Source organism: Leucoraja erinacea, chromosome 10, assembly GCF_028641065.1.
Source record: "Leucoraja erinacea ecotype New England chromosome 10, Leri_hhj_1, whole genome shotgun sequence".
Taxonomy (NCBI): Eukaryota; Metazoa; Chordata; class Chondrichthyes; order Rajiformes; family Rajidae; genus Leucoraja; species Leucoraja erinaceus.
This window is the reverse complement of record NC_073386.1, coordinates 18,045,227-18,059,091: the sequence shown is the minus strand read 5'-3', so window position 1 is coordinate 18,059,091 and position 13,865 is coordinate 18,045,227. Positions and strand designations below refer to the sequence as shown.

At 41.9% G+C, this 13,865-nt stretch overlaps 1 protein-coding gene across 2 annotated transcripts in view; it reads right to left on the bottom strand.

The window, feature by feature from the left end:
- The window catches only part of LOC129700856 (BTB/POZ domain-containing protein 19-like), a 124,252-nt gene that overhangs the window by 21,193 nt on the left and 89,194 nt on the right, over positions 1–13,865 (bottom strand). For both annotated transcript variants that reach the window (XM_055641621.1, XM_055641619.1), the window contains exons 6-7: positions 3,261–3,392; positions 1,749–1,874 (exon numbers count right to left, since the gene is read on the bottom strand). In XM_055641621.1, the coding sequence (XP_055497596.1) occupies positions 1,749–1,874; positions 3,261–3,392 (258 nt within the window). The remainder of the gene's footprint in view (positions 1–1,748; positions 1,875–3,260; positions 3,393–13,865) is intronic.

Here is a 13,865-nt window from a genome sequence, read left to right as displayed (position 1 = left end):
CCGGAGTATTGCGGGCAATCTGGAGATTCTGCTTTGCCCCAGATGAAGAGGCTCAATCCGCTGGGCAGGACATCATACACTGCCTGGACCAGGAACTTGAGGCGCTGTGGTTCAGCCTGCCAGAGCTCAGTCCATGTGACTTTTTGGTCCATGGCCTGCTCCCACCTTGTCCAGGCTCCCTGCTGCCTCAAGCCAACCGCTCTGGTACACCTCTCCTCCTCCTCCACCGCTGGCCTCACTTCCTCCTGGACCAGCCTGCACCTCTCCTTCCCCTTGGCCTTGTCAAACTGTGGAGTTGGGAAGGTTCCCAGGCCAGCTCTTCCCCGAGTCACTGTTCCCACCAGGACTCTGTGGCGTATCCGAGACTCCGCTTGCAGCACGGCTTCACCGGCTCTCCACTTATTTATTTTTTCTTTTTTTAATTTTATTATTTATTTCGAACAGAATAAAAGAATAAAAAGCAAATGTGAAACAGCATACAAAAAACAAAACAAGAATATTTATAAAGTGTCATAAACAATATCTATAAATAAATGAAATCATATGTGTCCGAAAAGGAGCAGGAAGAAGCCAAAGCTTATTAATTCCCACCCCTTATTCAACTGCTTGTAATTATCTTATACAAATTTAGCAGCTATATGTACACCATATGTACACCAGCCACTATATGTACACCAACTTCCTCCCAGTTTTCACCTCCACCCCTGCCTGAGCCACCTTGAGGTCGCTGGAGACCCTGTACAGCATCACCTCTCTGGCCCGAGTCACCTTAAACTCCTCTTCCAGGGACTTCTGGGGCAGCTGGACCTTGATGTTATTTCCGTAAATGGCGATGTTGCTAAGGCTCCTGGGCAGTCCCAGCCACCTCCTGAGGAAGCTGCTGACTTTCCTCTCCAATCTCTCTACAATAGAGATTGGGACTTTGTAGACAAGCAGTGGCCAGAGTATCTTTGGCAGGATACCATGCTGGTAAATCTACGCCTTCAACTTGCCGGGAAGACCCGACCGATCCACTGCTCTCACCGAGCTCTCCAGCTCCTGACAGGTTGCCTGGACTGATGCTGTATCGATCAGGCTGCTGTTAAACACCTTGCCAAGACTCTTCACTTGGAATTTATTAGTGATATGAGGGGCACAGAAGATTTTTGATTATTTGGCAAAACAATTTTTAGACATTAAAAAAATAATTTATCTTACAAGATCCACAAAGGCCCTATACTCTGAGATATAAACCACTGGAAAGTATACTGAGAGCTGATGTAGACTGTGAGATGTCTCCTGAGGTCTGACTGTTCTTTACAATGGAGTCAATCTGATCAAGCATGCTTCTGGTTTCCGTCTCTGCCAAGTATTTGCTATATAAACAGTTCATCCATACTTTAAAATAGAACCTACGCACACTCCATGGAACAATTCTATAAATGGTAATATTAAAGAAAATTTACCGCTAAAATAACTTGTACTTAGGGATTAATCTACAATCAAAACGTCCATAAACTGCCACTGTCTTCATGTATATATTCAATGAGCTATTTCACATATCTATAAATAACTTCAATGTTTTTTTAGTTCTAAAATTATATTGTTTGAGAAGAATGTGTGTCATGGTCTGCTCTGGTCTGCCAAGAACACAGTAATTAATTAAAATGATTCATAGCATTTATCAGTGCTGATAAACAAATAAAGTTTGATTGCTTTTGTTTCATGAGGTTGCGGTCCCTTCAAAATGCATGCAGGTTAAAACTTACGGGAATCAAGTTATCTTTCTTGTTTTCAGCTTCCAGGGTTGTCAGTTCATCAGGGGTCAAGAGAAAAAGGCGTAATTCACGAACAACTTCCTTTGCTATTTCTGGTATTGATTTGTCAAGAACTACCTGTGTTGGAGGTTAAAAATGACAGAAGCGCATTTTAGTTTTAGTCTCACCTCAAAACAGAATCTTTTGCAGTTGATGTGTGGAGTGGTGGGTTGGTCTTGTCTTTATATTTTGCATCATCAATTAGCGTTTTAGTGCATAATTCATGTTCATTACTAGATTTAGAACAAACAGTCAGATGTCAGCCGGTATAGTGGGCCCGAGTTAACATTTGAGCACATGGCATTGGTAACAATCAGCAAAATGTGGCAGTGGATAGCAAGGAGATTGCTTGTTTCCAAGGAATACAGGGTCTGTGAAAATGCCTGATCCCACACACTTTTGCAGTGATAATTTTGCTCGTTTTTGCTTTTAGGTTGACCTGCAAGGGTCCAGAAATTAAGTCAAATTGAAATTGCAAAGTAGAGCCTGCTTCAAGATGCATAAATAAAACTAAGTGTGGTGTGCACCACAAAAGAGATAGTTTTATCCAGACCGACAGCTGTCCAATAAACTATAGGTGCAGGAGTAGGCCATTCGGCCCTTCGTGCCAGCACCGCCATTCAATGTGATCATGTCTGATCATCCCCAATCAGTACCCAGTTCCTGCCTTCTCCCCCTTCCCCTGACCCTATTTTTAAGGGCCCTATATCTCCTGAAAAGCATCCACTCCTCCACCGCCCTCTGAGGCAGAGAATTCCACAGACTTTGTCTGTGAGGGCCCAATCTTACTCTCTCTCTTGAAAGCATCCAGAGAACCTGCCTCTGGCGTGTCCGCCCTCTGAGGCAGAGAATTCCACAGGCTATCACCACTGAACTGTCTGTGAGAAAAAGTGTTTCATCTGCCAAATCGTCTCCGTTCTAAATGGCTTACCCTTCTCCTTATTCTTAAACTGTGGCCCCTGGTTCTGGACTCCCCCAACATCGAGAACATGTTTCCTGCCTCTGGCGTGTCCAAACCCTTAACAATCTTATATGTAACATATCTTATATGTCCAAGAACTGGTTATTGAAGGGAATGCTATCAGCCACTGAAGAAATACGAGAGGAAGCTTAGACTTTAGTTAGGCATTTGACAAGGTCCTTAATTTGGCATCGTGCTTGGTAAAGATATGGGTCCAAGGGTCCATTCTTGTGCTGTACCGTTCTATGTTGAGGGATTGGGGATGGGCATGGGAGTTGTTGAAATGTAGGCGGAATAGGCTACTGTAGAAAGAAATAGTGCCGATTGAGATTATGAGCCAGCACAGATTAAATGGGCAGAAAGGAAATATGGAAAGAAATACACATAAACTATCTGATGATTTGTACTTCAATATCATTCTACGTGAGCAGTGCCTAGAAATGATAGACAATTGTGAGAGTGCATCAGAGGATCTAAGTCAAGGTTTACGTTAATATACTTACTGAGTTAACGTGCGCCCATTCTCTGACAAAGTTAATTAAATCGGGCTCATCGATGGTGAGCAAGTCACTTTGCAGAATAACAAGCAAGGCAGGGTCAGAAAGTTCATGAAAGCCTTGGGTCTTCACAATACTCTGCAGACAGATCAAATGATTCCATTCATTAGAACTCGCTGTGTAAGTACAAAGAAAATGACACATTTGAGTACACCATCTGTTCATTAATTCTCTATGAATATTCAGGACTGAATAAGTAAAAAGATCTTCAACACATAGAATCATTCACATTTTAAATTGTAAATACATGCTGATTCATAGAGTACTTTTTTTTTCTCTTGGTTATTTTTCTTCTCTCTGGAGATGTTGGCTCTGTGCTTTTCCTAGAATGTGAAGATTTCTATTTCCATTTTTTGTCAGTGCCTTTCTTTCAGTGGTTAGTTTAGTTTAGAGATACAGCGCGGAAACAGGCCCTTCTGCCCACCAAGTCCGCGCCAACCAGTGATCACCTTCAGAGGCGGATTTGGATGAAGAGAGGCCCTCAGCTATTCCACTTGTGAGGCCCCTCCCAATCCCCCACCCCCACGACTAGAGGAAGATGAAAGAGTGTTTTAAATAATTTGAGACAACGGGTGTTTAAATTTCCGCAATTCGCAATTCCTTCTCCAAAGGACATAAAATGTTATTGTTAAATACTGTAGTGATTGAAAAAAAAGCATAAATGTTAAAATGAACACTGTGAAAAACTTTTGCTATAACCGAACTTTGTAAACATTTTGTGGAATAAGCAGGAATTTTTAGGAAAATTAAATTGTAAGTTTACTGTTATATTAAAAAATAAACAATGTGAGCTTTAACATTTTATTGCCGGGGAAATGTTAATAAGGGCCATGACTACCTGACAGTGACAGTGTGACACTTTTAGATCCTACTGTATGTTGTCATTAAATAGTTGGTTTTAAAATACATATTAAGAAATAAAGAAACTCCAATCACCAAATACACTAAGACTAAAAAAGTTTTTGTCTAGCCTTCCTCATAGCAAAATCATCCAGGTCCATCAAAATTTGTTTGTCTAAGTTTGTCACTCTCAATGCACAGAACGATCAGTGCAGACAACCTCTCTTGAGACATTGTGACCCTTAATTCATTTTTAATTCTTTTGAGTCTTGAAAAGGACCTCTCTCCCGAGCAGTTCGTGACCATTAAGCTAAGAAACAGCCGCAAGATTGCTTCCACATTAGGGAAGGCCATCTGAATGTTTTCCCTGTATATAACTTGATAAAGGTCTCTATGAGACAGAGAGTGCTCTTCTGTAGGGCCACGGCTTTGTCTCACGTACAAGTGAAAGTGCAAAAGTTCATCAGTAACTTTCAGGGTATCTTCTGGGTATGCTTCCATCAACAGTTCAACACCTTGCTGAATTTCATGCTTAGATGCGGTCAGATTAGCACGAAAGAAAAAAACATTTGTGCAACATCACTGTACACAGTAGCTCTTCTTAAATTGGTTTAAAGTGCTTCTAGTATAGGAAGAAAGGATTTTATCCTAAACTTATCTCTTGAAGAGAATTTATCTAAAGCATCAGGACCAGGTGCACTTCCATTATATCCATGCCGTTTCCTTACTCTTTGTCTCCTTGTGACAGCTCTGCAGTTAACATTTGGCAAGGTGGCCTTTGCTTGTTGCTCAAGCTCATCAAAATCTTCTCTAATTTTGCTTTAAAAGTCCTGAAGTGAACTGTACAAACTTGCACAGGTACGCAATAACAGTTTTGATTTCTGAATGGCTTTGTTGACCTTGTGAAAATGACCTAACACACGGGTCCAAAAATGCAGCATAAACACAAATTCCAGTTCTGCCATTTTCTGCAAAAGATTGTCAGCTTGAAGCCTGGTATCACCCTTCACATTAACATCTGAGTACAAATGACTAAGAGCATCAGTGATAACGCTGCAACTTTCCAAAACAGCTTATGTGGCTTTTGCATGTGCCTCCCACCTAGTAGTCTGACAAATATTTAGGCACTTTTGACAGAGGTTGCAAAAATGATTTTAGAACTGCCCATCCCTTTGTGGAGGATGAAAAGAAGGTATAAATTTCATTGATAATTCCAAAACGGTTCACTGGCCCACCAAATTTAATGAGTGAGTGACCAATGCATTGAATAAATCTTGCAAATTTGTTTTTTTTTGATGATTTTTTGCTGCATACCCTTGTACCTGCCAGCCATGTTGGCAGCATTATCATAAGACTGCTCTCGGCATTTTCTAAAGTCAATTTCAAGCTGAATAGTGAGATATTTAAACACTAAGTCAGCTATGCTTTCTCCTGAGTGGTCTTTTAGCTCAAGGAAAGTTAAAAAATCTCTCATTTGGTAAACCATCTTCAGGTGATACATATCTGATAATTAAAGTCTACTGATCAGTATGTGAAATGTCAGTGGTGGAATCTACTGACAAGCTGAAATATCCAGCTTTTTTCAAGTCAGCCAGAATTGCATCCTTAACCTTTTTTGCCATGAGTTGAATTATTTCCTCACATATAGTTTTTGACAAATAAGAGGGATTTCCTGATCTGGAGTTTCCATACTGATTCATATGAGCCAGTAAAAATGGATCAAATTTTGCAACTAGCTCTAAAGACCAAGATAATTGCCGTTATTTGGAGATCCAAATTGTTCATTGTCTCCTCGGAATGGTAAGCCTCGTTCTGCAAGAGTGCATATTACAGCGATAATTATTATTTGCAGTTTTAGAAAAAATAGTAGAAATGACAGAAATATAATTTACAATATTTTCAATTTGGAGTGTGAGGGGGAAACCGGAGCACCCGGGGGAAACCCACATGGTCATGAGGAGAACATACAAATTCTGTACAGGCAGCAACCGTAGTCAAGATCGAACCTGGGTCTCTAGCGCTGTAAGGCAGCAACTCTACTGCTGCGCCACCATGCCGCCAATCTGTTTGCAATCAATTTCATCTGCCTGTAGATAATGCAGTCTCTGCAGTTAAATCAAATGTAATTCACATATGGAAAAACAGAAACATAGAAAATAAGTGCAGGAGTAGGCCGTTAGGTCCTTCGAACCAGCATTGCTATTCAATATGATCATGGCTGATCACCCAGAATCCGTATCCTGTTCCTGTTTTCTCCCCATATCCCTTGATTCCGTTAGCCCTGAACGCTATATCTAACTCTCTCTTGAAAACATCCAGTGAATTGGTCTTCTGTTGCAGAGAATTCCACAGATTCACAACTCTCTGACTGAAAACGTTTTTCCTCATCTGAGTCCTAAATGGCCTACCCCTTACTCTTAAGCTGACCCCTGGTTCTGGATATCATATTCTAGCTATGAGAATGGGTGAAAGCTTTCTTTCGGTTCTGGAATCACACAATAAAAAAATCAAGATTGAATTCATTGTGCAGAAAGTCAGGTCATGTTTCACAATGTTACTATTTAGAATTTATTACATTGACTGTAAAGTGTTTTAAAGGATCTTGAGATGATGCAAGATACCATTTAATGCAAGTCTTATTTTCCTCTTTGGCCTCTGTCTCTTTCTTTCAGTCTGCACAATTCAACTCAACACAGTTCAATTTAACATCAGTCGTCAAGTTGCAAACCCAAATTTGTTTTTCGTCCATTACTAACACATGCATTTTTCTGCAGGACTCACCAATCAACGATTTCCAGTAACAGCCCTAATTGATTTTTCTATAATTTTTCTAAGAAACTACAAACCATGTGCTGAAATCAACAAACTCAGCATGAACTTGGATTCAAGTTTGCTCTAAAAAGCAATACAGAGGCCATTTGTTAACTTTTCAGGGTTTGCTCTATTTCTCTGCCACAGAAGGTAGTTGGGGCCAGTTCATTGGCTATATTTAAGAGGGAGTTAGATGTGGCCCTTGGGGCTAAAGGGATCAGGTGGTATGGAGAGAAGGCAGGTACAGGATACTGAGTTGGATGATCAGCCATGATCATATTGAATGGCGGTGCAGGCTCGTAGGGCCGAATGGCCTACTCCTGCACCTATTTTCTATGTTTCTATGCTTCTTTGTAAGACGAGTTCTTGTCAACAAAGAGACTATGAAGAGGATATTTTAACATTGGTTTTATTCTACCCTCATAAATGATTGCTATTTCAGAATTGACATTCTCACAATTTTTCGTATTCACTCCATTTCTCATATTTTTGCCCATTCACTCGTTTTTTTTAACTACCTGCACCTATCCCCAAACTCTAAAATGTATTCTGGGTTCCATTACATACCTGGACGAATAAATCTTTATTTCTACATTCAAGTCATCCAAGTCCCCAGTTACAGAACGCTCTGCAGACGTTCCCCTAATGCATGCTTCCTGCCTTCTAACCAATGCAGCAAGGTTATACTTCTGTACTGATTAATTACCTAATAAACCTCCTTTGCCGAACCATATCAACCCCCTTTCAAAATTACAAATTGAAAATACCCAAGAGACGACAGAAAAGGAAGGTGGGTCAAAATATGACGCCAATAACAGGAAACATTGATGGTTATTTGACTGGGATGCAGTCCAAATCATATTCAATGATGTTGCTGCAGATGCCAAGTGTTTCGTGATTGCGTGACAGATTTTTGTTTTGCCTCACTACATCATCCTAGGGCTGCCTGGGCACATCTGTAACTTGAGGAGCGTGCTTCACTCTTCCCAAAGACTGCAGAGCCAATAAGGTTTGACAACCTCAACTTGAGCACAGTTTGTATTCAAGTTGAATTCACAGAGATTTTTTAAAAAACCCTGCATATGAAATGTGGCGAAATTTGTGCAAAATTTAAGAATCTACATGTAAATTATCACAATCACAATAATACTTTATATATAATTATTTATATAATTATTTATATAGCACATTTAAAATCAACTCACATTGAACCAAAGTACTACACATAGAAGAATTTGGGTTTCCATACATCCATACAAATAAAAAGAAAAATACAACACACTATAGAATTTAACTTGAACGTCCCCCCGCAGCGGAATCAACATTTTCTACTGTGAGGGAAGGCAATAAAAAAATCAGTCCTCTTCCTCTGTGTTCAGTCGTGGTCGGGGCCTATTTGAGGCCTTCGCAGTCGCCGCAGCGGAGGCCCAATGTTTCAGGCCCTCTAGCTGGATAATGGAGCTCCGGCTTCGGAAAGAACACTCTCAGCGGCTTGGAGTTCCTGAAACGGCCGCTTCCTACCGGAGACCCAAAGTCCACAGGCCGAGCTGGGCGGAGATTCACACTGACGACCTCAGCAAAAGATCCCAGGCCTCCGCGATGTTAAACTGTATTAGCCAAGTATGTTTTGCAAGTACGAGGAATTTAATTTGCCATGTCAGTCATACAAATAAAAAGCAAGGGAACACACAAAACACATTTTAACATAAACATCCATCACAGTGATCCCTCCACATTTCTCAATGTGATGGAAGGCGAAAAAAAGTGAAATATCTTCCCTTTGCTCTCCCGCGGTCGGGGGCCTCGAGCCCTTTGTTGACGGTATGATCTTGACTCCTGTAGCCGGCGGTGGGCTCTCCACGTCGAGGCGATCAGCTCCTGCATCAAGGGGATGTCAGCTCCCCCGCGCCGGACGATCAAACACCGCGTCGGGGCTGGTCGACGTTGGAGCTCCCGACATCCACGGCCTCTCCCGAGGCTGTGAGCTCCCGATGTAAAGTCCGCAGGCCACGGTTGGAGTGATCCCAGGCAAGGGATCAACTCCAATGTAAGTCCAAGCCCCACAGTAGGGCCCAAGGTCAGTCCGAGGGGAAGCCTCCAGCTCCAACGATGGTAGGCCGCAGAGCGACCGGAGAATGCGATCCGAGAATTAATCGCATCTCTGGCTTTTGAAAAAAAAGTTTCCCTCAAACCCATCCCCCACATAAAACAAACCAGAGAACATTTACACAAACTTTTAACGTACACTAAAAATTTAAAAAAGGACATAAAAGCAAACAGACTGTTGGCGGGGCTGCCAATCATGCGGCGCCCCGGTGGAATTTATTTCACTCATAGGTTAGGATAGAGCCACAGGAAATTATGTTGATGGCTAATTAGACTATAACCAGGAGAAAATTGGTATGATCTGCGCCACGATCTCGCAGCATGGTCGTCACATGGTCGTAGGTGGTAAGTCTCCTTCATGGTTGAGGGGAGTTCTCGCATAGTGGTTACTCCACGCGGCCTCAGTTTGTTCGAGGAAGATTTTTCAACAAGCTGAAACATTTTCTGCCAGTAAAAATTGGCCGGCATGGAGAAAATCAATACTCTTGAACTCGTAGTGCAGTGGACGTGGGGTCGCCATGTTGTTGTAGGTAATCGACGTAGTCGTGCGTAATCTCCTTTGCTGACCGGGCATTTTACTTGGCTCATTGGGGGAAAAAACGTAAGCATGAGTTTTCAGATCCAAGGAAAACTGACCGGTAATGTTTTATGCCTGCTAAACTTCTCAGCTGTGTATCTCTGACTTATTAAAAGCTGTCTGGCTTCTTAAAAGTGTCACCACTCCTTCTTCCCCCCTTGTCTCCCTTTCTCCCCCCTTCTCCCATCCCCCCCCGCTCTTTTAAAGGATTTACCATACACGGTGCTGGCCGTCTTTAACCTTCCTGTTCATCGTGGCTTTGCACCGTGTGAATTTCAGACAGCGCTTCCCCGCTTTCCCTAGCCCCCGCCTTTGCGTTGTGCTTGTGTGTATGTGTGTGTGTTCAGCACTGACGGTCGATCCAGCTCGCGGTTTTTCAGGCGAGCGCCCCCGAGCTTAAGGTCGCAGACAGTTTGCTGAAAAGTTGCGTAAGTGGGACAGGCCCTTAAAGGAACCTTGAATAACGAAAGAAGTTGTAAATTTGGTCGAAAAGAAAAGGGAGTACATGGAAGGTTTAAGAGGATCGAATCAAACAAGGCCTTTGATGATTATAAAGAGAGGAGGAAAGAACTCAAGCGGGCAAATAGAAGGGTGAAACAGGGCCACAAGACGGCTTTGACGTGTCAGATTAAAGAAAATTCCAAAGACTTTTACACCTATATTAAAAACAAGAGTGTAATCAGGGAGAAGGTAGGGCCACTTAAGGATAAAGGTGTGAATTTGCGCTTGAAGTCTGGGCATGTGGGTAAAGTACAAACCAAATACTTTGGATCTGTTTTCACCAAAGAGAAGGACACAGAGGAGACACGGATGAGGGATCCATCGATGACAGAAGGGAGGAAACCATGTTTACAAACAGATGTTTGTGGAGAACAAATCTTTGGGTATCTATAAAGGAAAGTTTGACAGGTTCTTGATTAATAATGGGGGTCAAAGGTTAAGGGGAGAAGGCAGGAGAATGGGGTTGAGAGAGAAAGTTAGAGCAGCCATGATTGATTAGCAGAGTAGACTCGATGGGACGAATGGCATAATTCTGCTCCTGACTTATGAACTTATGTCCTAGTATGGAAAGCCTTTTCTTCGGAGCAGATGCAGCGGAGACGGAGACTTTGATAATAGGGAATAGCGTCTTTGCAAGAGGCAAAGTGCCTGAAAGTGTTGACCTAAAACTAACAGTTCAGTGGCACAACACTTCAACAGAAAAAATAAATTTAAGGATTGGCTGAAAAGTTGATGAGTTTCCAACTAGTAAACATAAAACTGATGGTTGCTTTAATCAGCACTTATGCCTATCCTTCCTTCCTGTCAGCATTACATTTACTGGGGATATTTGTCACATGCTGTATTGAATGAGACAGTAGAGGTAGTCCGGTGAAGAGAAATAAAGAGGGGTAATGTGAATATTGGCATTGTTCCCATGGAAGCTAGCATGGAGCCAAGAGCCAATTGGCCTCTCTCTGTGTCATTATGTAGAAAATAAGAATTTTACAAAGGGTTCCTAAAATTAGCATTGAATCTATATGGTACAATGAAGTTCCTTTGTATTTCCCATATGTAGGTTGGATGCTTAAAGGGTACCTTATGCAGTGTTGAGGCCTAAAGGCTGCATGCATGTGCATCATAAATTGGGCAGCATCCCTTCCAAAACATGTGCAATGCAATCACATTTTTAAAGTCTTGCTAATGGCAAAATCTTGCTGGTCATCTTTATTATAGGAAATGACTGCTAGCACATGAACAGAATGCTGCGCAAACATGTTCTACTATTTCTAAAAAACACTCCGTTATACACTGAAATCATTACCAGTGGTAATAATATTAACCAGCAAATGCAAAATCATCCTCTTCATTTGACAATCTCTCCCTCTCTTAAACACGTTTCGCTTCATGCTAATATGGGACACAGGTCTCAATCTCGACCCGAAATGTCACCAATTCCTTCTCTCCAGAGATGCTGCCTGTCCCGCTGAGGTACTCCAGCTTTTTGTGTCTATCTTCGGTCTCAGCGTGTATTGTTAGTGCAGTACGCTGGCAATTACTCACATCCACCAGTTCAAATGTACAGAGTGAAATAACTAAAGCTTAACGGGATGACTTGCTGGTACATTCTTTGCATTTCCTAGGTGAGAACTAGTTTTACACTGGAAGATCTCTCACCTTCCCACCATCGCCAGCAACCTTTTTAGCTTCCAGTAAACCTTTTTCAGCCTTTAAGCTGAGGCTCGATAAGGTGCTGGTCAGGCCACATTTGGATTACTGTGAGCAAATTTAGGCCCCATATCTGACGAAGGATGTGCTGGCTCTGGAGAGGGTCCAGAGGAGGTTTACAAGAATGATTCCAGGAATGAGTAGGTTAGCATATGACGAGCATTTGAGAGCACTGGGCATCCACTCGCTGGAGCTTAGAAGGTAAGGGCGGACCTCATTGAAACTTACAGAATAATGAAAAGCATAAATAGAGTGGATGTGGAAAGAATGTTTTCACTGATGGGAGAGACTAGGACCAGAGGTCATAGCTGCAGAATTAAAGGATACTCTTTTAGAAAGGAGGTGAGGAAGAACTTAGTCAGAGGGTAGTTAATCTGTGGAACTCATTGCCACAGAGAGCTGTGGAGGACAAGTCAGTGGATATTTTTAAGGCAGAGATAGACAAATTCTTGATTAGAACCGGTGTCATGGGTTCTGGGGAGAGGGCAGGAAAATGGAATTAGGTGACAGAGATCAACTATGATTGAATGGCGGAGTAGACTTGATGGGCCAAATTGCCTAATTCTACTCCTATAACTTGTGAAATTTACACCTCTATTTGCTTCATGTTGTTTCTTTTGGGAGAACCATATGCCTCTTCTTGGCAGCAGAATGGTGGACTTGTGTTTACGATACTGTGTCAATGGCAACTGCCTAGTAACTTAGCTCAAGCAAGTGTTGGTGTAAAAATACCTACAGTGCTTCATGCTCATATAATTTGTTGCTATTTATGTGGGGTGGGAGATGTGAGGAGACTCTGAATGTCCAATCACGATCGATGATGTGGTACGGACTTTGAAGGATCAGCTTTTTTCTGCTGCCGTCAATTCCAAGAAGTTATATATATGTGTGTGTGTGTGTGTGTGTGTGTGTGTGTGTGTGTGTGTGTGTGTGTGTGTGTGTGTGTGTGTGTGTGTGTGTGTGTGTGTGTGTGTGTGTGTGTGTGTGTGTGTGTGTGTGTGTGTGTGTGTGTGTAATGAAAAGCACAGAAATTAAATCGGAGAAATTAAATGTAATTTGGATTATCTGAAATAAGAAGATCAACACAGGGAGCAAACAGCAAAAATCATTTAGAATTTTTACAGACCAATAAGAGTTTTAAAACAAAAGCTTAGAGATCGTTTATTCATATAGACCGTGGTATATTGAGACCAGGAATGAATCAGCAAAAGGCAGCACTTCAGTTAAGCTTATTTTGGTCTCATAGCAGAAAATCAAGCAAAATCTCATCCAATGGATGTTGCTGGAGTGTGCATGAGGGTAAACTAGGTGATAGCAACACAGAGTGTGATTGTGATGCACTGTTAAGCAGTCTGCTAACATATTAAAACCAATTTTAATCGCTTGTATAAATCGTAGGAGTGAAATTTGGCTCTTAGCAACTCAGGGCCTAGGATATTTTGGTTCCTGACCTTATCGTCTTCAGTGTCCTGATTGAATCTCGCAGGAGAATACTGCTACCTGAGTAACAAAATAAATAATCACTGGTGCCAGGATAAAGGGCGTAGTATGGCGGGAGTGGGGAGCGAGTGGACTGGAAGTCGTTGTCGGGACCGGCAAAGATGGCAAATTCCATTTCCTCTGATCTCCTAGTCCCCAAGGAAAATAAAACATTAAAATTAACTCATCTATCTGAACTGTTTTTGTCCCCAGTTCTTCTTGGCACCTGACAGTCTCTGCAGACAAGATACAATGATGTCCCAGCCAGGTCTTTGAATAAAATAACTATCAGCCCATTGCGAGATCATTGTATCCCAAACTCATGTATGAAAGATCCTACTGTCTTATGGAGAGTGTCCTTTGAAAGAGCTGGTTGAAACTAAAAAAAAGCGATAAGGCAGTGCAGATACGTTATGCACCCATTATAATGCCTGGGCTGTCTGATTTCATTGGGGGAAAAAAACTCGTTAAAATTACGAGTTTAAAGATTTGAAGAAAAATGACCAAGAGGGTAAAGGTCGGCATGAAAG